The sequence below is a fragment of the Diceros bicornis genome, chromosome 13 (genome assembly GCF_020826845.1).
Source record: "Diceros bicornis minor isolate mBicDic1 chromosome 13, mDicBic1.mat.cur, whole genome shotgun sequence".
Classification (NCBI taxonomy): Eukaryota; Metazoa; Chordata; class Mammalia; order Perissodactyla; family Rhinocerotidae; genus Diceros; species Diceros bicornis.
The window spans coordinates 22,596,516-22,621,734 of NC_080752.1; the positions used below are offsets into that span (position 1 = coordinate 22,596,516).

At 41.3% G+C, this 25,219-nt stretch overlaps 1 protein-coding gene across 3 annotated transcripts in view; it reads right to left on the reverse strand.

Moving 5' to 3' along the window:
- The window catches only part of GNB1 (G protein subunit beta 1), an 84,368-nt gene that overhangs the window by 7,157 nt on the left and 51,992 nt on the right, over nt 1-25,219 (reverse strand). For all 3 annotated transcript variants that reach the window (XM_058552679.1, XM_058552678.1, XM_058552681.1), the window contains 6 exons: nt 19,288-19,385; nt 14,359-14,397; nt 12,046-12,152; nt 7,488-7,551; nt 6,032-6,194; nt 2,103-2,169 (listed from right to left, as the gene is read on the reverse strand). In XM_058552679.1, the coding sequence (XP_058408662.1) occupies nt 2,103-2,169; nt 6,032-6,194; nt 7,488-7,551; nt 12,046-12,152; nt 14,359-14,397; nt 19,288-19,344 (497 nt within the window). In that variant the 5' untranslated portion in view covers nt 19,345-19,385. The remainder of the gene's footprint in view (nt 1-2,102; nt 2,170-6,031; nt 6,195-7,487; nt 7,552-12,045; nt 12,153-14,358; nt 14,398-19,287; nt 19,386-25,219) is intronic.

Sequence of the window (25,219 nt, forward strand, 5' to 3'; positions counted from 1 at the left end):
CAGGATACAAAAACAACATACAAAAATCAGTTGCATTTCTATACACTAACAATGAAGTAGCAGAAAGAGAAATTAAGAATACAATCCCATTTACAATTGCAACAAAAAGAATAAAATACCTAGGAATAAACTTAACCAAAGAGGTGAAAGATCTGTACACCGAAAACTATAAAACATTGCTGAAAGAAACTGAAGAAGACACAAAGAAATGGAAAGATATTCCATGCTCTTGGATTGGAAGAATTAACATAGTTAAGATGTCCATACTTCCTAAAGCCATCTATAGATTCAATGCAATCCCTATCAAAGTTCCAACAACATTTTTCACAGAAATAGAACAAAGAATCCTAAAACTTATACGGAACAACAAAAGACCCCGAATAGTAAAGGAATCCTGAGAAAAAAGAACAAAGCTGGAGGTATCACACTCCCTGATTTCAAAACATACTACAAAGCTATAGTAACCAAAACAGCATGGTACTGGCACAAAAACAGACACACAGATCAAGGGAATAGAATCAAAAGCCCAGAAATAAACCCACACATCTATGGACAGCTAATCTTTGACAAAGGAGCCAAGAACATACAATGGAGAAAAGAAAGTCTCTTCAACAAATGGTGTTGGGAAAACTGGATAGCCACATGCAAAAAAATTAAAGTAGACCTTTACCTTACACCATACACAAAAATTAACTCCAAATGGATTCAAGACTTGAATGTAAGACCTGAAACTATGAAACTTCTAGAAGAAAACATAGGCAGTATGCTCTTCAATATTGGTCTTAGCAACATATTTTCAAGCACCATGTCTGACCGGGCAAGAGAAGCAATAGAAAAAATAAACAAATGGGACTACATCAAACTAAAAAGCTTCTGCACAGCAAAGGAAACCATCAACAAAACGAAAAGACAACCTAACAATTGGGAGAAGATATTTGCAAACCATACATCTGATAAGGGCTTAATCTCCAAATATATAAAGAACTCATGCATCTCAACAACAAAAAAACTACCAACCCAATTAAAAAATGGGCAAAAGACCTGAACAGACATTTCTCCAAAGAAGATATACAGATGGCCAACAGACACATGAAAAGATGTTCAAAATCATTAACTATCAGGGAAATGCAAATCAAAACTACAATGAGATAGCACCTCACGCCCGTCAGAATGGCTATAATTAACAAGACAGGAAACAACATGTGTTGGAGAGGATGTGGAGAGAAGGGAACTCTCATACACTGCTGGTGGGAGTGCAAACTGGTGCAGCCACTATGGAAAACAGTATGGAGATTCCTCAAAAAATCAAGGATAGAACTACCATATGATCCAGCTATTCCACTGCTGGGTATTTATCCAAAGAACTTGAAAACACTAATGCATAAAGATACATGCACCCCTGTGTTCACTGCAGCATTATTCACAATAGCCAAGACTTGGAAGCAACCTACTTGCCCATCAAGGGACGAATGGATAAAGAAGATGTGGTATATATACACAATGGAATACTACTCAGCCATAAGAAACGATGAAATCCAGCCATTTGTGACGACATGGATGGACATTGAGGGTATTATGCAAAGTGAAATAAGTCAGAGGGAGAAGGTCAAATACCGTATTATTTCCTTCATTAAGTAGTAGATAATAACAACAATAAACAAACACATAGAGACAGAGATTGGATTGGTGGTTACCAGAGGGGAAGCGGGGAGGGAGGAGGGCAAAAGGGATAATTCGGCACATGTGTGTGGTGATGGGTTGTAATTAGTATTTGGGTGGTGAACATGATGTAATCTATGCAGAAATAGAAGTATAATGATGTACACCTGAAATTTATACAATGTTATAAACCAATGTTACTGCAATAAACAACAACAACAACAAAAAAGAAATCATGAAACAGTGAAAAATTAAACCCTGAGCTTCAAAATCTACAAAGAGTATAATGAACTCACTCATCACTCACTGCCACTTGTGTTTGAAGTCTCTGGCCACTTCAAATTAAAATGGCCTCATTAACATTCACAACCTTATTTCCTAGTGTCTAGAGCTACAGGTGTGAAGTGAGCAGGGTGAAAAGGGTGTAGAGCTCAGGTACTCACCAGGTGGTGTCTCCAGAGCTGGTGACGATCTGATTGTCATCCAGGAAGCGGCAGCAGGACAGGTAACCTGGAAAACAGACCGAGACGATGACCCCAATCTTCAAGCCCCCGAATCTATGGTCTTGTAAATAGAAAAATGCATTGGCGGAATAAATATACCTGGAAGTTACACATCTAGGTTAAGACAAATGCCTTGTCAGCTACCCCGTTCCCTGCCTTGTGTGCAATAAAGAATAAACAAAGCCCCACAGTCAACGTGCTCTGCTGAGCAAGAGCCAGAGAGCGTGGCCCACAGGCCAGGAGGAGTGGACACCAGGACAAAGGCGTGGCCATGAGCACAGCGCCCTGCATAGACAGCCAACACTGTAAATGGTGCTGGGCGGTCTGCAGAGGCCCCCTGAGCTCCGTGTGTGTGTGTGTGTGTGTGTGTGTGTGTGTGTGTGCGTGTGTGCGCGCGCACGCGTGCGCGCACCACAGGCAAAGATAATGAACTATTTTTTAAAAAGCATCTAGAACTGGAAAACAGAACATCTGACATAGACATAAACGGTTTGCTCGGCAGTCTGAACAGTACACTGGAGGTGACAAAAGTCACATGAACCCGAGGACAGGTGTGAAATGACCAAATCTGAAGACTCAGGAGACTCAAGAGAAAAGAACAGAGCTGTAGGAACCTAAGGGACAGTAAGAACGCACACCCACTGGAGTACAAAAGGAGAGGAGACTATAGAACAGAAAGTATATTTGAAGATATGGCCTAAAATTTCCCAAATTTAGTGAAAGACAAGGCATATCATAGTCAAACTGCTAAAACACAAAGAAAAATCTTTAAAGTGATGAAAGAAAAATGTCAACCCAGAATTCAATATATCCAGCAAAAATATTCTTCAAGAAAGAAAGAAAATAGACATTTTCGGATACACAAACATGGAGAGGAGTCTGCCGGGAGACCTGCACTGACTGTCAGAAATGCTAAGGCAAGTTCCTCAGGCTAAAGGGACCCAGGGAAAACTCGCATGTTCAGGAGGGAGTGAAGGGCCCTAGAAATGGAAAATATCTGAGTAAATGTAAAAGACTATTCAAATTTCTTCAAATGGCTAAGGACATTTAAAGGACAAACTGTAACGCTGCACCGTGGGGCTCAGATCACACAGAGTCGCCAGGCCTGCAGAAACTCCAGAGCACGAGGAGGCAGCACATGGGCCTCTGGCTGTGAGGCTCTTGCATTTTACAGGGTTAACTCTGAGTAGACTGTGGAAAGTTATGAGTGTGCATTGTAATCCCTAGATAAACCACTCAAAAATAATGCAAAGAGGTAACCAAAAAAGCCAACAGACAAACTAAAATAGAATTCTAAAAAAAAACAAATCAAGCAGCCCAAAAGAAGGCGGGAAAGGAGAGTGATGGTAAAGTTAAGCACCAGAGCTCAGTCCAACTGTATCAGCACCACACAGAACAGAAATGAACTCAACACTATGGAAAGGCAGAAACCTTTAGGATGGATAAAAAGCAAGGCCCCACTACAGTCACTTGTCACTTAACAACGAGGAGACGGTCTGAGAAATGTGTTCTTAGGTGACATCGTCGCTGTGCGAACATCATAGAGCGTACAGCCTACTAGAGACCTAGGCTACATGGTAGTGAGCTTGTGCGACCACCGTTGTATATGTGGTCTCTTGTTGACCAAAATGTTAGAAGATGCATGACTGTATATGCTGTCTATAAGGAACACTATAAAGATACAGTTAAGTTGAAAGAAAACGGACGGGAAAAAATATACCATGCAAACAGTAGTAGGCATAAGAAGGCTGGAGCGGCTATTATTAACATCAGATAAAGTAGACTTTATGACAAAGAATAATCCAAGAGAGAAAGAAGGATATTTCATAGCGATAAGAGGGTCAATTCATCAGGATGATACAACAGTCTTAAATGTATATACTTCTACTAACAGAGCTTGAGAAAGCAAAAATTACAGAATTATATGAAGCAAAAATTTACAGAATTAAAGGGAAAAACAGATAAATCCATAATCAGAGATTTTCACATCCTTCTCTCAGCAATTCACAGAAATAAAATAAAGACACAGAAGATCTGAACAGCATCAAAAGTCTTGCTCTCATTAACACAATGAGAACACTGCCCAACAACTGCAGAATAGACTCGATTTCCAAGTGCACATGGTGTGGACATCGCGACAGACCATTTGCTCCATTAAAACAAGTCTCGATAAATCTAAAAGAATTAAAATGATACAGAATATGTTCTCTGAACATATGGCATTTAGTTAGAAATCACTAAGAAGAAGTTATCTAAAAAAACTTCAGATAATCGAAAATTAAACAACATACTTCTAAATAACCCATGAATCAAACAAGATATCAAAAGGGTATTAGAAATATTTCATGTTGGGGCCGGCCCGGTGGCGTAGCGGTTAAGTGCGCGCGCTCCACTTCAGCGGCCTGGGGTTCCCAGGTTCGCACCCTGGGCGCACACCTTGCACCATGCTGTGGCAGCATCCCATATAAAATAGAGGAAGATGGGCATGGATGTCAGCCCAGGGCCAATCTTTCTCAGCAAAAAGAAGAGGATTGGCATCAGATGTTAGCTCAGGGCTAATCTTCCCCACAAAAAAAAAAAAAGTAATATTTCATATTGAATGATAGTGTAACTAAAGCCATGCTTAGAGAGAAATGTATAGCTTAAAGTGCTATATCTGATAAAGAAGAAAGGTCTAGGTTCTACCTTAAGGAGCTAGAAAATTAAGAAGGAAGCAGCCCCAAAGCAAGCAGAAGGCAAGAGAGGAATCAATGAAATACAGGGAATATGTCTTTAAAAGGACAAAGGATATACTCATAACTGGCTAAAATTAATTTAACAGACTGCTTGACTGGAATCAAAAGCAGTATTACTTACTCCATTAATTACGATGATTTCTTTAGTTGCATGCGAAGTAGGTGAGTCTAGCAGGGTGTAATTTTGAGAACTGAGAATACAGCCACAGAAGTAAAATATTAGGATGAGACCTTTTCAGAAACACTATGCCTTCTGTTATGAAGAATAACTGTCACAGGTAATTAAACCTGGTAAAATCATAAACCACCTAGCACTTAAAGCTGGCCACGTTCAAAAGAACTTTAAACAGCCTACAGGACTCTATTCTGTTTCCTATGCAACAAGAGTGCTAGTTGGTATGAAGTATATTGAGACGATCAGTAAGGACGTATGTGGATATGTGTGTACATATATGCAGACATGTATATGTCCATGTATGTTTAGATTAGGAAATCTTTGTGGAAAGATGCTCAAGATGGAAGATGATTTAGAGGATAAGAGATTGAACTACGTTATGTTAATATTAAAAAAGACAGGCTGGGGCCAGCCCGGTGGCGTAGTGGTTAAGTTTGTGCGCTCCGCCCGGGGTTCATGGGTTCGGACCTTGCACCGATTATCAAGCCATGCTGTGGCAGGCATTCCACATATGAAGTAGAGGAAAATGGGCATGGATGTTAGTCCAGGGCCAATATTCCTCAGCAAAAAGAGGAGGATTGGCAACGGATTTAGCTCAGGGCTGATCTTCCTCACACACAAAAAAAAAAAATAGAGGAAGATTGGCACAGATGTTAGGTCATGGTCAATCTTCCTCACCAAAAGAAAAAAAAAAAAAAACGCGGTTGCTACTATTAAGGGAGTGACCTAAGTACCTGAGATCCTTGAAGACAGGACACTGAGAGTGACTTAAATCCAAAGGTTTCTTACTGCTAAAGGTCTATCAAGGCCTGTCTTGATTTCATTTTCAGAATATTTCTGGCCATTATTGCAACCAATCTCATTAAATAATTATTGAGAAGAGGTAAGTGTCCAAAGCATATACCGTATGTCAGGTAAACAGTGTATACAACCTTGAAATTACTGATGAGAATGTGTACCTGTATGCCCGGCCAGTTCACGACTCACACGTACATTCCCTTCACGAGTTTTCAGATTGTAAATGGAGCAAATGTTATCCAGGCCACCACAGGCCACATAGTTCCCAGAAGGGGCATATGCGCAGGTCATGACCCAGGAGGAACGCAGAGGGATGGCATGGACCTAAATGACAGAACACAGACGATGCAAACACACTCAAGTTCAAAAACATTAACTCCTGACATTATGATTCCATTTCTAGTCTTCAACTTTTGTTGCATAGAACGTGACAGCAAAATAATGGCCGAAATTATTTTGAAAATAATTTGTGTGTGGCCAGTCAGAAAAAGTAATAATTTAATTAGAAATCCAGTACTGCAAACCAATTTAATCTATAGTTTTATTAATGTCATAACTGTGGTTAGGTAGACACTTAAGTAATAGTAGTATAGCTTCTAATTAAAATTACATATTAAAAGGAAAACTGGCCCGGCCCCGTGGCTTAGCGGTGAAGTGCGTGCGCTCCGCTACTCGGGGCCCGGGTTCGGATCCCGGGTGCGCACCTACGCACTGCTTCTCCAGCCATGCTGAGGCCGCGTCCCACATACAGCAACTAGAAGGATGTGCAACTATGACATACAACTATCTACTGGGGCTTTGGGGGGAAAAAAAAAGGAGGAGGACTGGCAATAGATGTTAGCTCAGAGCCGGTCTTCCTCAGCAAAAAGAGGAGGATTAGCATGGATATTAGCTCAGGGCTGATCTTCCTCAAAAAAAAAAAAAAAAAAGGAAAACATTTCACTAACCAATCGAAATGGCTATAAATTCATTTACAAAACAAAATATTTTTACTGAGGCAACCAAATTAGACATTATTCTAATTTATCCTATCACCTACATCCCTGTCCTTTAGACAGATTTGTTATAAGTACTGCAATCTTTTACAGACATTTAGTATTCTCCAGTAAAATACAACTGAATTTGATCTTTTATACACATTTGGACCAATGATGGTACTTTTTCATTCAATATGATACAACCTTGGATCAAATTTTGAAAAGTTTAATTTATACTTCAAAGTATAAATGCCTTTCAGATTATCTCTTGTAAAAACTAATAACTAAATGAAAAGCTGTATTTCTATATTTTTAAATAAAACACGAAACTTCCCAGAATGAGCTAAGATTGGAATCTAAGTCTCCTAGAAACATTAAGGAGGCACTACCTCCCACTTGCTTTGTAAAGAGATGACAAACTACAGCAGAATTGTGCCTGGTCTAGCAGAAGAGACTAGTAATACGTGCTAGCCACATGATTCAGCTTCTATCTGACCTGTACGACTTTGTACTCAACACAAAACTCACTGTGATCCCCCTTCCTATCATGGGTTACACGTTTTACATAAGTGAATACAGAGTTAAAAAACCTGCCTTTTCCCGAGTTGGCTTTTCAGGGGAGGGATTTTGCAGTCCCTACCTTGTTTGTGGTGTAGCTATCCCAGATGATAAGTTTACCATCCTGTGAAGCACTAACTAGAAGCCTGGAGGAAAAAGACAAAAGCAAACCCATCAGCACCGCAGAGCTCAGACAAAGGCAGCAAATGAGAACTACCCCTCAGTGACACTAACACGTGCTCCAACACTGCATTTGCTTGAGACAAAGCATACTTAAAAAAAGTTCTCTAATTGTTAGACCAACTTTGAAAGCATGAAAGAAAATATTTCCACAAATAATACAATTTAGACTCAAGAGTGCTTGGCTTCAAATGCAGACTAGATCACCAAAGCCATAACCTTGGTCAGCTAAGACAGGCTGACTTCTTATAACTGCTTCTGTTTGGTTTCTGTTCATTATAAATCAAATTTGAGACATTAAGATCTTTCAAGAACCAAAGGTAGTAGAAATATTTAGTACACACTTTTCTGTTCCATTCTGACACGCAGAAAGCCCAGATGATAAGCTTTGGATATTCCAAATTCATGAGACATTTCTCACCCCAAAAAACCCCATGAAAATTTCCCAGACTGAGCTAAAACTGGAATCCAGGTCTCCTAGAAACATAAAGGAGGCACTTACCTCCCACCTGCTTTGCAAAGAAATGACAAACTACAGCAGAATTGTGCCTGGTCCAGCAGAAGACACTAGTAACTGTTATGAATTTTTTTCATGACTGTTTTCTTGCTCTGGGCAACTGTGCTAAGTTTGAGATCTGTGGGTTGAAAAGGTGCTCTGACTGTAGAATTAAGACAGGATACTGCAAAAGAAAAGCATGACTAATGGGCAAAGGAAGTTCAAGTGAGAGTACATTCTGGGAACCACATCTACTCATAAGATATCCCTAAAGAACTCGGTCCTATATAGAATGCACTGTTTTCAAGGAGTGGCGAGAAGGCTCTCCTCACAATTCTAGGCAGAGATATGCATCAGAGTATGGTATATAATGATAGAAAGATTTTTTAATTTTAAAGATTTTATCAAAACATACAGGTTTTAACTATTTCAGCCACAAGCACATTTGGCTTCTTCATCTGATCAAAACCTGGAGGTAAAACTCACTCGAGTTGCTCTGATAACTTTGACACTTTTCATCAAACTATATGTTCTGATGCACAGAGTACAAACTTCCTTTACCAGGAGTTAACAATGAGTTTGGCAAGGAATAAAAATGTTCTCAGCACTGCATCACAAAATTTATCACAGAACTAAACTAAGTGCACGCCTCAATCCTATTTTCAGATGCAATTTCTTAAAGCAAATTCTTGCATCTAGGTTCAGTTATAAACATATCAGGGCACTTAAAAATATTTTCATGTAATGGAATAAGGTCCACTCTGCTGCTCTATTTCTGTCTGGCCCTTCTAAGCACAGGCTTTGAATGGAATATCAGAGCCAATGTAAAGAAACTCATCCTCCAGAAGGGTCACCTTCAGAAAGGTCTCCTGGTCAAACAGCTTAATATCTGCTGACTCGCCCAGGCCCAGGGGTTAGAGAAACGTTAAGCCGTCCATTGATCCTCCAGAAGGTGAGAGAAGACACACCTCTTAATACCAGATAACGGTTGGAGAACTGGGTCCATTTTGCCTCCTGGAGCTTTCAGCCATTCACAAATCAATTACTGTAAGGTCCCACCCACCCAGAACACACAGGCAAGAGCCAGGAAGGAAGCCAAGGGCTCCAGGACCTGAAATCAGAGGTCAAATAGTGGTCCAGATCCAAAGGCCTCAGAGCCACTTCCTCAGAGGAGGGAGGGCTCTCAAGCCTAGTTGGTTAGTTGTGTTTCGCTCTCCATTATAACAAGACTTCAGCAGACTTTAGAAAGGGGAGAAAAAGTTTTATATTAATTCTTGTGACTGAAAGAGACTCTCAAATGTTATAAAAAGTAGAATTTAAGTATAAATGAATACAATATATTGATAAACATAGTATAAATGTATACATAATATACATCGACACATGCATATATACAAACCTTTTATTGTGGGCTTCTCCTATAGTTTTGAAAGACAAATTGCGAATCAGTGCAATAAGTCTGAGAGCATCCATGGAATATACAAACATGATAAAATAACTGGTATTCATAAATTATACCCTTGAGTCATGGGAAAAAAACCTTGTGCAATAACCTTTGTTTATGAAGGCAGGAAATACAAAGAAGACTTAAGCAAAAAGCACACCCATAATTTTAAAAAACTATCTTGGACTTTAAAGAGGCAAAAAAACCTATTTTGGAATTTAAGGAGGCAATAATTTACCTATCCAAGAAATACGACTATCTAGAAAAAATAATCCTTGAAAGCCTCTGGATAGCAGACATCCTTTTGTTTATGATTGTGACATAGAGCCCCCATCTAAGGGTATTATGAAACAGACAGTCCAGTTTAAAGATGGGCTATAAAACAAAAGCCCACACGCCCACCACCGTGTCCAAGAACGGGAACAAGACACACAGCCCCCGGTGGCCTCCCACGGGGTCTCCCATGTCACCCCTCCCTCAGGGCAACCACAATCCTGGACTCGGTGCCACTCATTCATGCCCCGGCTTCTCTTCCTTCCCACCCTGGGGCTTTCCAAGCACAAATCGTGTTTGAACCAATGGGACATAAAGCCTTGTACGTGGTGATCAGGAAGCCTGCACGATCTGGTACCCACCTGCCCTCCTGCCTCACCCTGATCTCCTCTCCTCATCTCCACTGCTCTGGCCAAATACCTGCCTTAGTTCCTTGCACACAACAGCTGCCTGCAGCTCAGCTGGTAGCTCTTAACCACCCTTCAGAGCACAAGTGACATGTCACCTCTGCAAGAAGACTTCTGGACTCCTAAATCTAGAGCCCAGCTATTGCACGAGAGCACATAGCTTAGGGAGCCAAGACAGCTACCGGGATCCAGAGTACTGGGCTCCTGAGTTCCTGAGTACCAGGCTCTGAGTACAGAGCTCCTAAGTACAGAGCTCCTAGGTATCAGGCTCTGAGCACTGAGTTCCTGAGTACTAGGCTGCGAGTACAGAGTCCCTGAGTACCAAGTTCCTGAGTATTGGGCTCCAAGTACAGAGCTCTTGAGTACCAAGTTCCTGAGTACTAGGATCCAAGTACAGAACTCCTGAGTACTGGCCTCCTGAGTACAGAGTTCCTGAGTACCAGGCTCTGAGTACTGGGTTCCTGAGTAACAAGTTTTGATCACATGGCTCCTGAGTACCAGGTTCCAAGTCTGGCCCAGCTCCAGCACTGTCTATCAGATGTCCTATCTAATCAGGACACTGATGTTCCCACAGATGGGAAAAGCCCCAGAGAAAATATACTGTTTGGTTATCATCTATTTTTGATAATAAATTCTAAGGTGAACTGATTAGTAAGGGTATTTTTATTTCTTTCTTTTTCCTTTTTAATTCTTTCTGATTACTCCCATCATTAAAATGCTCTAAGTTAGCTCTCATTTGCATTTGGAATTGTATGGGATACTATACAGAACAAACCAAAGATAGAATTTTTTGTTCCATAGCTGTTTCCCCTCTAAAGCAGACAATTTCACGAACAAAGAGAAAACCAAGCAGAAAATTCCTCTCTGACAAACACAAAAAAAATACTACTCAAAAAAAAGGCATCTGAAGAATCATGTTAGGTATTTGAAAGAATATGTTATATTCACAAAGTCACACAGTATTTTATTTAATGATTTGGATGGAAAAGGTAAAAGAGACTTTCCTGTAGCCTCTAAAGAAAAAGAGGGAAGTTACATAGTTTTCCTTTCAGCGATGCTGCAGGTTAAGGGGAACGGGGTAGAGAAAAGGGAGGGGAAGGAAGGACCCAGAGCATGATGGAGATTAGCCATCTGGAACAAAAAGGAGTTCGAATAAGGGGCAGAATTTAAAGTAGAAACGAGCCCAGGAAGGGAATTTTCTTGTTGGGATGGTAGATAAGAGGAAGGTGGGGCAAAAAGGCCAGGGGAGAGAAGGGTGACCAGAGCTAAGACGTGTATTCTCATGTGTCTGACGTGGGCTCCAAGAAGAAAACCAGCAGCAAACCCATGCACAGCTCTTGGGACACATGAGACACTGTTTTAAGGCTCAACACACTCAATACTCCCAGTACTGCACGGGGCAGATTTTACGATCCCTGAGCCAGGGCACTGAAATCACGAGAGGATATTGGACAAGAAGCCACGAGGAACAGGCTGGAAAGAGGAGAAGCCACAGCACAGAGAGGTGAGGTAACTCCCCCAAGGTCACACAGGCACTGGGTAGTGGAGTTGGGAAAACAAAGTGGGGCGGGGCGGGGGGCGGTGGAGGGGAGTGGAGATCATCGCTAAGATGAATGTGACTAGGGTAGTGAAGACATGACGGTGTACGACCAGCCTAGGTAAGTGGAAATATGGACAGGCAATGTGCACCTGTGACTACTACACTGGACTGCCTAGATATCTGATACAACTTTCTAATTTTTTCTTTACAAATCACAGCAAATGAGTTCAGATTATTTTTCCCTAGAAAAACCACCACCCTTGAACGTATCAACCACATTTTGCTCACGCCCCCACCTACCTGGAATCTGTGCCCCAGTGCATGGCATAAATCTTGGCCAAGTGTCCCCTCAGCGTTCTCCTGGTGCGCATCTGGATTCTTCCCACGGGGTCAATGTTGTTTGTGATCTTTAAAATGAAAGTTACTGCAAATTAATGTTCTGTGAAGACATGATCTCCCTGTGGCCTCCTCTCCTTCACTCCTGCCCCCATGGCAGCACTAGCACCCTGTCAGGGCCGTGCTACTCACCAGCTGTGCCAGCCCATTCTTGCCAGTCACCCAAGGCAGCTTTCCATTGTGACTTCTCCTGTTTACCACGCATCCACCTTCCCTTCATGATTCTCATTACGTCCGCTGCTCTACCTGGTCTGCAGGACCACCTGTTGCTCCCCCTCGTTCTGCCCAGTGCACACGCATGCTCAGTGCTGGCCCGCAGGTGCCTAACTTCTCTCCCTTCTCTCTCTCGTCTCACTAACTGCTCATCCAGGCCCAGCTCCTCCTACCTCTCTTAGTCCTTACAGCCTCATGAGCCTCCATCACAACTTCGTACACCATGCTCACAGTGCTGCTCACAGCAATCCCGCTGTGCACTGACCTGGACAACAGTTAGCATCTACTCTCTACTACTGTCACAAAAATGTATATGCAAAGCTGCTGATTCACCCCAATATACAAAAAAAACTGATGTTAATGATTTGAGGCTGAAAAATGGAATAAGTATATCATAACAATGGGTTTTAAAAAATGTACAGTCCAAAGAGTATCTGAGAATTCAAATTCAGGTAATTCTATAGAATTATGAATATAATTTTTCTTTCACATTTCTGTTCAGGTCTTGGGACAAAAATATTTATTTTTTTAAATGAGGTGAAATTCACCCTTTTAAAGTATACAATTCAGTGGTATTTAGCACATTCACAATGTTGTACAACCATCATCTCTACCTAGTTCCACAATATCTTCATCCCCCACGAAGAAACCCCGTGTCCATTAAACAGTCACTCCCCACTCCCCCTGCCCAATTCCTGGCAACCACTAATCTATTTTCTGTCTCTACGGATTTGCCTATTCTGGACATTTCATATGAATGGAATCATACAATATGTGACCTGTCACCTCTGGCTTCTTTCACTTAGCCTAATGTTTTTGAGGTTCATCCGTATTGCTGCATGTGTCAGTAATGCATTCCTTTTTATGGCTGAGTCGTATTCTATTGTACGGATATACCACAATTTGTTTATCTATTCATCCATTGATGGAAATTTTGCTTGTTTCCACCTTTTTTTTTTTTTTTGAGATTACAAAGACAACTTGAATTTCTCTCTCTTTTTTTTTTTTGTGAGGAAGATCAGCCCTGAGCCAACATCCGAAGCTAATCCTCCTCTTTTTGCTGAGGAAGATTGGCCCTGGGCTAACATCCATGCCCATCTTCCTCCACTTTATATGGGACACCGCCACAGCACGGCTTGACAACAGTGCATCGGTGCATGCCTGGCATCCGAACCCGGGAACCCCAGGCAGCCGAAGCGGAGCATGCGCACTTAAGCACTGCGCCACTGGGCTGGCCTTCAATTTCTTTTTTTTTTGCTGGGAAAGATTCGCTGTGAGCTAACATCTGTTGCCAATCTTTCTTTTTTTTTCCCTTCTCCCCCAAGCCCCAGTATATAGTTGTATATTCTAGTTGTAAGTCCTTCTAGTTCTTCTATGTGAGCCACCGCCACAGCATGGCTACTGACATGAGTGGTGTGGCCTGGGCCACTGAAGCAGAGCGCACTGAACTTTAACCACTAGGCCATCAGGGCTGGCTCTATTTCCACCTTTAGGCTGTTGTGAACAGTGCTGCTGACAACAAGTATATACGTGTACTTGTTTGAGCACCGGTTTTCAATTCTTTGGGGTATGTATCCAGGAGTGGAATTGCTGGGTCATAAAGTTTAACTTTCTGAGGATGTGCCAAACTGGACTTTAGAAACTGAAGTTCTAGGGCAGATTCTGTTAAGGAGAGCAGCTTCAAAATACCTTAAAATAAATATTTTAAGGTATTTTGACTATATTTTAAGACTGTAATAATATTTTACAACTCTGACCTCAGTAATGGTAAATAATTATTTAAGCCTTGAGAGATACTTATTTTTCATCTAAACAAAACACTACTTCCGATGCCTAGCATGAGAATGACTTCTGAATGAAAACGCTTCAAGCAGTGGTTTTATATCCTCACTGTGCAGAAGTACAGAGAATCAGAGCAGAGTTCACCCTAGAGGTTCCAAGTGTAGGCAACACCACGCACCAGCCTCTACACAGGCAGGCGGCTCTGCATAAACTGGTCCTTACCTGAGAGAGAGTTGCATCTGCACATGCCTTCCTGGCATCCTAGGAAATAACGGTAAAGGGCAAATTAGTCACGTTTCAGATACACTGAGTCCTCAGTCCTCACACAAAGCCTCAGAGAACCTCTATAAACTGTTAGAAGTTTGCAAAAGTAGAATGTGAAAGGATGGAGCACTCTCCCTTCCCCGCCCTCTAACACCCAGTAGCCCAGGGCTGTTTTCAGGCTATCCGGGCAGTCTGGGATCACACCCTACACAGAGAACTAATGATACCCAAATATGTTCAAGACCTGCAGACCCTCTCATCTGACCAGTACAACACCCTCGTGACCCCAGGAACGTGGCCTGTACTGGAAGGACCACACTGGAAGCTGGGGTGGCACCAGAGAACCCCAGAACCGGATGCTGCCTCCTCTCCTGCCTGCTGAGGCTCCCGTACATTCCACAGACCAACACACACGTCTTGCTGTGCCTTTTTTTTTTTTTTTGTGAGGAAGATTGGCCCTGAGCTAACACCTATCACCAATCTTCCTCTTTTTGCTGAGGAAGACTGGCTGTGTTGTCCTGCCTTTCTAATAGCCCAGGAGTCGTGGGCCCAGAGAAAAAAAGTCTAGAAAGCACTGGATGTCCCCAGCCCAGAGAATTTTTCTTCTAGATCATGTTAACCAAGACTTTGTCTTCAAGCCACACATTCGCTAATGCTAAACCCAGTGGAAAAGACCAAAGGATCTGGAGTCAAGACAACCAAATTCAGGTGAGACGTTCTGGCTGTTGTATCCGGTTATCTGTTTTCCTATCTAAAATATGACCTTGTGAAGCAGGTAAGAACTATAAAGGTATATACTAAAGCTAATTAAAATGTTTTCACTGCCCCTAAGTGATCAAAGTTACTAGAAAATAAATCTTGACATCTCAAATTAGCATATATATTTTTACAAATAGAAAGCCATATGTTATGAAATGAGACAATAGCTTTAAAGGGTCAAAATTTGAGTCTAGGAATAACTTCAAAGGAAATTATGACAATTTCTAATAAGAAAAATGGTTCTATTATGTAGTCACCTGACCACACTTGCTTTCAAAACGGCAACTGGCCACGTGACGGCCTTTATACACATCCAAGCACTCAGGTCGGGGGGTGTCCCAGGAGACCATTCTCTAGAAGCAAACTGCCTCACTGCTAATCATTTTTATTTCATGAAGCTGGTAGGAATATTTACTAACCAAGAACATGGAAAAATATTCAAAGAGATTGTTATTATAAATGTACCAAAGATCTAGATTCCAAATTCAACTTTATCTTATTAGAAGTCATTCTGCTTAGTTAATTATATAATTAAACACAAAAAATTATGTAATCAAGTATTTCTTTCTTTTTTTTTTTTTTGTGAGGAAGATCAGCCCTGAGCTAACATCCAGGCCAATCCTCCTCTTTTTGCCGAGAAAGACCGGCTCTGAGCTAACATCCGTGCCCATCTTCCTCCACTTTATGTGAGATGCCGCCACCGCATGGCCTGACAAGTGGTGCCTCGGTGCACGCCTGGGATCTGAACCTGGGCTGCCAGCTGCGGAGGGTGCGCACTTACCCGCCACGCCACGGGGCAGCCCCTGCAGTCAAGTATTTCTACACGAGCACCTAAATTTGGGCTCAAGAGCAAGAGAAGGGGCAGATCCAGAGCAGCAAGTCTTTCATCAGTGAACTCTACCTTCAAGTATTTAGTTTATACTTATTTCTGAGTACCACTCTTGCTGGTGTTATACGTGACTTTTAATCTTAAAAAAGAATGAGAATTTTTTTAATGGAAAAAATAAACCACGGGACTTAAACAACTTCACCTTGGTTAGCGTCCAAAGACTAAACTGAATCTCATAATGTACCATATGACAGACTGTAATGATACTATTGATAAACAGAAGGAAAAACCATTTTAAAAACTCAACACAGGGGCCGGCCCCATGGCGCAAGCGGTAAAGTGCAGGCGCTCTGCTGCGGCGGCCCAGGGTTCGCCAGTTCGGATCCCGGGCATGCTCCGACGCACTGCTTGGCAGGCCATGCTGTGGCAGCATCCCATATAAAGTGGAGGAAGATGGGCACAGATGTTAGCCCAGGGCCAGTCTTCTTCAGCAAAAAAAATTAAATAAAAAAATTTAAAAAAGAGGAGGATTGGCAGATGTTGGCACAAGGCTGATCTCCTCAAAAAAAAAAAAAAATAAATAAATATAAAAAAAATAAAAAATAAACACAGATAACTTCAATTCAGTGCTCATTTCAGCCAACAAGTGCTTATGGAGATGGGAGCAGCATTTCTCAGAATGAGCATCTTCAAGTTCTAACAATGCAGGAAGAAGTCTTCTAATGGAAACCATCTGTATAAATTCTTAACAGTTAAAAGACAGAAATCTTTAATCTCTCTTAGATATATTTCCAAATTAATGGATGGGTGAATATGTGCATAATGGGTGTATTATTTAGTGCAAAGGCTTCTATACTATGATGAGAAATGTCACTGAAGATAACAGTTCACCTTTTCTGTCCCTTTAAACCAGAGGAATATATCCACACCATTAATCAGCCAGTTCCTTAACCTGTCTGGATGTTTGTCAAACAAAAAACAACACACAGTGAGGCTTCATCTTACTCAGGCCACAGTGAAAGCCCCTGCTCTGCTCAGTCACTGGACGGCAACACTTGGGACCCTGCCACACGGTGAGTCTTGCTCACTCGCATGGGTTGGTACAGTCGCTTTGTCAAAAATCTGCACCTGTACATTTCATGGAGTTTTTCTTAATTAATCCATCAGTTAGCCTGTATATTTTAAGACATGCCACATTTCAGTCACTTTAAGAGTTGGTGTTTCCTCACAAATACAACCAAAAGTAGGATGAGATAGTCCTTTGAGGTCTTTCAGCTTAAAAAAATCTAAGAAAGCAAGCAGCTCCTCTTAGAATCAGCTAGCATTTCTTGTTTGATTCACTATGCCCTGCCTTCTTTAACAAGCATGTATTCCTTTGGCAATCAGGAAAAAAAGTTCTTTTTTTTCCTTTCTTAAAGAAAGTCTTCCCTTCCCATTTGTGTAATGGACTCAAACAGCGTTTGCCATCCCTGTATTGTGCAAAGAAATTAGCACAGCAGGCAGCTTCAGAGACAACGTGAGTGCAGAGGTGTGTGCAGAGTGCTGTGCAGCTCAGCTGCTCTCCTCGGGGATGGTCCACTGTGGGAGCCATGAGCCACGTGAAAGGCCACGAGTGCAAACTGAGGTGTGCTCAATGTAAGAACCACACTGAATTCTCAAGACTTAGTACAAAAGAAGGAATGTAAAACAATAAAAATATTTATTAATTATATGCTGAAATAACAGTTTTAATACATTGGTTTAGATACAGTTTGTTAAATATTAATTCCACCTATTTCCTTTCACATTTTTAAATTCCACACGTGGCTCACAAGATAGCCCTGTCCCTTAGGAAGAGGACTGCCTGCACTTTACACTGTAATCGGATCTAAAAAATGGGAAAAGATGCAACATCGACTTTCAGCCTTTATTTTTTCCAAATTTGGATGTCTGTCACCTATGCCATATAAACTTTACCTGCTATGAACAGATCAAATATATTGAGGATATGGTTTTTCCTGATAAATCCTCCTCTTTTTCTCTCACTCCTCGTATCAACAGTCTGAGAAGAGAAACACCTAACTTGTATTGAATGTTTCTCTAGATAATATTCATTAAAAGCACTGCCTCACAAAATCGGAGGAGAGCAGGATGCATTCCTTTTAGGCTGCTCCTCCTCCCTTTTTAAAGATTTTATTTATTTATTTATTTTTCCCCAAAGCCCCAGTAGATAGTTGTATGTCATAGCTGCACATCCTTCCAGTTGCTGTATGTGGGACACCACCTCAGCATGGCCAGAGAAGCAGTGTGTCGGTGCACGCCCGGATCCGAACCCGGGCCGCCAGCAGTGGAGCGCGTGCACTTAACCGCTAACCCACGGGGCCTGCCCATCCTCCTCCCTTTTTAAAAGTTCATGGGCTCTGCAATGGAACATTATACACCAGTGACAGACTGGAATTTAACATTTTAGAACTCTGTGAATATTCTTCTTTGTACAGGCAGTTGAATTATGCGTAGTTGTTTTTATCTTCAATTAGATGTATCTGCTCTAATAGCCTATCCAATCAAAAGTTGTAGACTGCAATAACCATCCCTAGGGAACATCTCTTTTCAAAATTAAGAACAAATCAGGCACACCTAAAATACTCTCTATTGTTGTTGCTAAAACCCTTATTTTTATTTATTTACTTATTTTTTTTGCCCTGAGCTAACATCTGTTGCCAATCTTTTTCCTTTTTTTTCACCTCTCTGCAAAGCCCCAATGCATGGTCGTATATCCTAGTTGTAAATCCTGCTAGTTCTTCTACGTGAGCCGCCACCACAGCATGGCAACTGACAGATGGGTGTGGTTCCACGACCGGGAAATGAATCCGGGCTGCCAAAGCGGTGAGAACACCGAACTTTAACCACAAGACCATCAGGGCTGGCTGTAAAACTCTTATTTTTAAACAAGTTTCCTGCCCTCAACTGAACAGTCACAGAGGAGGGAGGCAGACACCACACTCTATTCTATAACAGTGACCCAAAGAATTTCACGAAGCTAATTCCCAAAGTTAAGAAAAAAATGTACAGAAAGATGTTTATAAATTCCATGGAAACATTTTATGTATATTCAAATAACGATATACCATAAAACAAAATACTGAAAATAATGTACTAGGCCAAATATATGAACAATTAGTATATCCTGGGCTAATTAAGATTCAATTTCAATTTAAAACATTGAATAATTACTCTGTAACCCATCTTCCCTAAAACAGATAACACTTGATCTGAAATTCAAATGATTAATAAAACTAAACACATATGTAGCTACGTACTCTAATTTGATTTTTAAGCTGTTCAGCCTCCTGCCGTAATTGGTCAAGTTCACTCATCTTCTGATCTTGGTGCTCTTCAATGCCAAAGAATCTGAGATCTGAAACAGAAATACAAGCAAAAAAAATTAAACAATGGTTGAGCAATTTAACGAAGCCAGTGAGAAAAAGAAATTGAAATTTTAAGATCTATAGTTTCATTATAAATCAGAACACTTTTCTTTAGCATTCAGCAGAACTTATAAAATGCCTACCAAAGGCTGGGAGAATAAAATATAATTACTATTATTCACTAGATTTGTACAATGTTGTACAAATTGTTCACTAGTTGTACAATTTGTACAACGTCTAATAGACTATTCAAAAGATAGTAGTGGGTTGAAAAAGGAAAAATCTGTTGGGAAGTGTTTTTCATGAAGGATCTGGGTCTCACTATAAATCCAAGAATCTAAGACTGATGTTTAGAACAGCTCTCACAAGAAAACCCAGGGGTAGTTAGTTCAGGAAATGGGGTACAGGGGCAACCTGGCAACCCAGTACCTCAAAGCCACATCAATGATCTTGATCCCATGACCACCCAGAAGATGTCAGAATGTTTACACAGCAATTCTAAAAGGACTCAGTGTGGTATCCAGCAGGCCTCTGGTTCAGGGACAACTCGCTCTCCCACAAAAATGGGCCCTGGGATCCTAGTAGACTCAGGGACAACACTTCAATCCTTACAGGTACAGGCCAAACGAGGCTCAGTACAAGCAGTCTGCTGCCCACTCTTGACCCTGCCCCACCCCCAGTCTCATAGATAGTATTCTTGAAATCAGAGTCAAAACAAAATCATTCTGTTAAACAAGAAACTTATTTTCCCAAGAGAATGTCATAATTGGAAGTTTCATTTCCAATTCAAGACGATGGCTGTTAAGTCAATTATAAACATGACCAACTTATCACAAAGCTGAAGATACAATTACCAACATCTTTTAATCACTTAAGAATACAATCAGCTCCCACATGCAAAGACGGCTCATGCAAGGGGCTCAATTTCCTATGCAAACACAAAAGGGAAAATTTTCCATCATAGATTTCGTGTAAAAATCATAGGGTTGATATAATATACACCAAATATTTAATTAACAGTAGTTGTTTCCTTTGTAAAAGGGAAACATGTGGGAGAAATTATCTGGATGACCTAAAAAGCATACTTGTTAAAGTCCCTAGTCTAGATAAACTTTCCTATTCTGCACAAAAGCATTCAAAATAATTGTTACATGGTTTATATTACAGAAACTTGATGTATGTTTATTGATGAAAACAAAAATATCTTTCCCAATAAAAAGCATCTTTAAAATGTGTGTGAGTTCTTGCTCTCCCCACGCTCCCCAGCCCACGTGCATTCACAGCTATAAATGCTGCTCACTGCTGGGCAGACGAGGCAGGAGGCAGAAAAGGCGAGTGCAGTCCGTGCTGGACCCCCCCAGAGTCATTGCAAGTCACTAGCACTGACCCTAAATGAAAGTCCACAGAACTGCCAGGAGAAGCCTATGGGGGATGGGGCTACGACATGAAGCCAAGGCATCTCTAGCCAGAGCACAGTAAAAGGCAGGGCCTGCTGCTCTTTGGGAAGGCAACACATGGTGACACAGTTTCAGAAATATTTCTGACCAAAACAGTTGTTTCTAAAGGCATTACTTTAAGTGAGTGTCATAAGCACGTGGAAAGCTTCACTAATGCAGAATACCTTAAACCTCCCGGGACAAATGGAGCATCAGTGAAGTCAGATGTGGGAGACCCTACACTACAGATGTTTTATCTTATGGGATAGCACTGGTTAATTCTCTCTCTAGTTTTCACATATAAACTCTAAGGACTGCCCTTTATGAATATTAATGTATGAAATAATAACAGTGCCAAGAGAATATGAAATAATTTTTAAAACAGGAAGCTGTGATGACGTGTTCTCTACACTCATGGACTGCCTTGCATTCCTTCTGCCAGCCCAGGCATCCAACTACCACTCACATATATTTTATACATGATCAAATTACATTACGTGGACAATTCTGCAGAGTTAGGGGTAGTTTCATTCCATCAACAGCCCCTCCGCCCCCAACATTGGAGAATCGTTCTTAGGCTGTAAAGAAGCTACTTTATTCAATCCTTCCAAAATCAATGTGAAGAAAAATACAGCTAACATTGTCATGAGGCACACTGAATTAAACTGTTAATTTTAGTCAACAAACATAACTTCTGACCCTAATTTAAACACCAAAAACCTAAGCTAATTTTTAAAGTAATGACTAAAACCAACCAACTCCTAGGATATAGGTAAACAAGAAGTACTTTCTGAGACACTGGGTGGGGGTCTTCAGGTAAAGACCTAAATTTCATTAGTTGGGATAACTTCTGAGATCCTAAATTTAAATATTTCTTTTATTTTTTTTAATTTATTTTTTTGTGCGAGGAAGACTAGCCCTGAGCTAACATCCGTTGCCAATCCTCCTCTTTTTGCTGAGGAAGATTGGCCCTGGGCTAACATCCGTGCCCATCTTCCTCTACTTTATATGGGACACCGCCACAGCACGGCTCGACAAGCGGTACATCAGTCCGCGCCTGGGATCCAAACCTGCGAGCCCCGGGCCGCCACAGCGGAGTGCGCTCACTTAACCACTACACCACCGGGCCAGCCCCATAAATATTTCTTTTAATAAGATGTTCTTTTTTACATATTATAGAACAATACATATATGATAATCACCCAGCCACACTGGTTTAAACTAGAGAAATGAATTCACTGAAACCCTAAGTATCTTTAAAATGAGAAGCTCCATTTAACTCAGTTACCTCACAAAATTTCAGAAGCAATAATACCAATATTTGGTGACTTTAATCTTTAGTCACAAGCAAAGAGAACAAAACTCGATCTATTTCTCTTCCATCCATAAATAGCATAAATTACTAATACCGCCTTCTGATTCCAGCTCCCTCTATAATCTGTGCCCACATTTGAATCTCAACTAAGAGACTCAAAATTCAAGTCTGTCAATTTCAGAGTATTTCTATTTCTACTAGCAATAAAAATAAGAGTCCTGTAAGACCCTATCTAATCTATACAAACAGTCTGGTGAGAAAGAGAAACCCTACTGTTAGGTACTTAAAAATTTTTTAAATTACATTCTCTGTCTCCGTGTCAAAGGTGTATTTTCTAAAATCAAATCTGGAAAAGAAGGTTTTTGTAGACCAACTTTCACTGATGAAGGGACACCCCAGGTGCCCCGCACGCAGGCCTCGGTGGCCCTGGGTTCACTCTGGCAGGCACTGTCCAGGACCACCTTGGTGTGGTGTGCGCACACGTCCACAGAAGGACGTTCCCCTTCACCCCGAGCTAACAGACACTGCAGCCACCCCACAGGATGAGTGTGGAGAGATCGCACACCACCACCATCACAGAAAGTCAGGCCGTCAACATTCCCCTAAAGAGAAACTGGCATTGGGGCTAGGCCCCTGGCGTAGCGGTTAAGCGCATGCTCTGCTGTTGGCGGCCCGGGTTCGGATCCCGGGCGCACACCGACGCACTGCTTGTCAGGCCATGCTGAGGTGGCATCCCACCTAAAGTGGAGGAAGATGGGCACGGATGTTAGCCCAGGGCCAGTCTTCCTCAGCGAAAAAAGAGGAGGATTGGCATTGGATGTTAGCTCAGGGCTGACCGTCCTCACAAAAAAAACAGAGAGAGAGAAACTGGCGTCTACGGACGGCAAGCAGCACATGCTCACGTACGCAGAACTGACAGGAAGGACGACTTCCTAATCCCACAAAGTAAGCGCCCACCCCAATGCTCTTCCACGAAGACGCAGTAAGTGAAATAAACGAGGGACAGAAGAGGGCACAAATGATGACACTTTTCGTGTATAAAAAAGGACAAACATCCATGCTAATGTAAGCAATCTTTTTCCTACATACACAAGAAAATGTTAACTGGTTATTTTCGGAGAAAGATACAGGAATAGTGAGGCAGTTTTTATTTTTCACATTATCTTTTATATATTTTTTTTCTTTTTTTCAAAAAAGTTAACAGGTTATCTGGGCCCTAGAACTAAGAAGCATTCACAATTTTCCCCCATACTTTTCAGTTTAAAAAACTTTTTACTCGGGCCGGCCCCGTGGCTTAGCGGTTAAGTGCGCGCGCTCCGCTGCTGGCGGCCCGGGTTTGGATCCCGGGCGCGCACCAACGCACCGCTTGTCCCGCCATGCTGAGGCGGCGTCCCACATACAGCAACTAGAAGGATGTACAGCTATGACATACAACTATCTACTGGGACTTTGGGGGAAAAAGAGGGGGAGGATTGGCAATAGATGTTAGCTCAGAGCCGGTCTTCTTCAGCAAAAAGAGGAGGATTAGCTCGGATGTTAGCTCAGGGCTGATCTTCCTCACAAAAATAAATAAATAAATAAATAAAATTAAAAAAATTAAAATAAAAAACTTTTTACTGGAATGAACTATTATTACATAACACTAAGAACAATAACGAAGACAGTATAAAAATCTGGTGAAAATGGTTATCATGTGTTAAATGAAAAATAAATTTGTGTGTAATAATTTTAGCTATTTTAAAAGAACAAAAATATACTTCATTTAAAAAAGAGACATTTAAAAAGACTAGTAGCATTTTTGTTAGAATTATTGGTCATATTTATATCTTCATTTTCCAAATAATGGTAATGCAGTTTCCATTACTTAGATAATAAAAAATGAATGTACATTTATAAAGTCTTACTTACATTTAATTGCTTTTGCTTTTCACTCTCCTTAGTCCCCCAAAGCCTCCTGGAAACCCCACCATCAGGTTTACGTGGCCTGGGTTCCTTCTCTCCTCCAGTGTCAAAGTCATAGTTAAGCTCTGGCCGAGCTGACTCAGCGCACGGACCCATCTAATCCACTAAGACAGGACCTGCTGAGAGCCTCACATCTGTTCTTCTTTATGACCCACATCTGCCACTAGCTTTTATTTAGAACTTCTGTTTTGGAAATACTCTTCATAGAAAGTTAAATAACTTAAAAGCAAGTATGTGAAGTGATCTGCCCCTACATTAGATTATATCTAACATCTTTTTAAGTCAAAGTGTTAACATAGTTTTTTTATTCAAATATTTTCCATTTGCAATATAATGTGCTTCCAGTGGCTTCCCCATCACTTCCTGATAAGTGTAGCACCATCTCCCTCTAATCAAGACCCTTGTAAAGCCTAGGAAGGACACTTCAGTGGTGCCCCCAGCACTCCACTGTTATTATGTAGTCACTAACAACCACACTCAGGCTGCAAGTTTGCTAATGACAAAATGAGGTGACTGTATCAAAAATAATTCCAAGTTCTGGTTCTGTTACATATAAGGAATATGACTTTCACTAAATCACTTTTCACTCTGGTCTGTTTACTGCAAAATAAGAATGGTGTTATCTACATCACAGGGCTGCAATGAAAATTAAAGGAGACAATTGGAAGGTGCTCCGTAAGCCTTTCAGCGATTAGACTATGAAGTACATCTTCCAACAGAGCAGCCGCAATCCGTACACGTGGTCTCAGGGCCAACAGGACATCAGCCACTGGCATGCCCTTGGGCCTCCCTGGGCCTCCCACACACCTCTGAAACTTCCTCCTAAATCAAAACCATGCACACTGAGCATCCCGTGTCATGTGGGGCAGAAGTTGGCTCACCTGCTCAGCCACACAAGTACCACACCTCACCTCCAAGACAAAGCAGCATTTCAAGAGACAGGAGTTTGCATGAGGAATTTAAACCAATTTCATCAGCTTTTCTATTTTTCTTCCATCCCAAATCCAAGTTAATCTCCCAAATTAAGACAGTGCAAATCCAAAGGGCAATAGAAAGTACTCAAGACCTCCTTCTGTTACACACTATTCTAACAATACTATGAGCAATACAG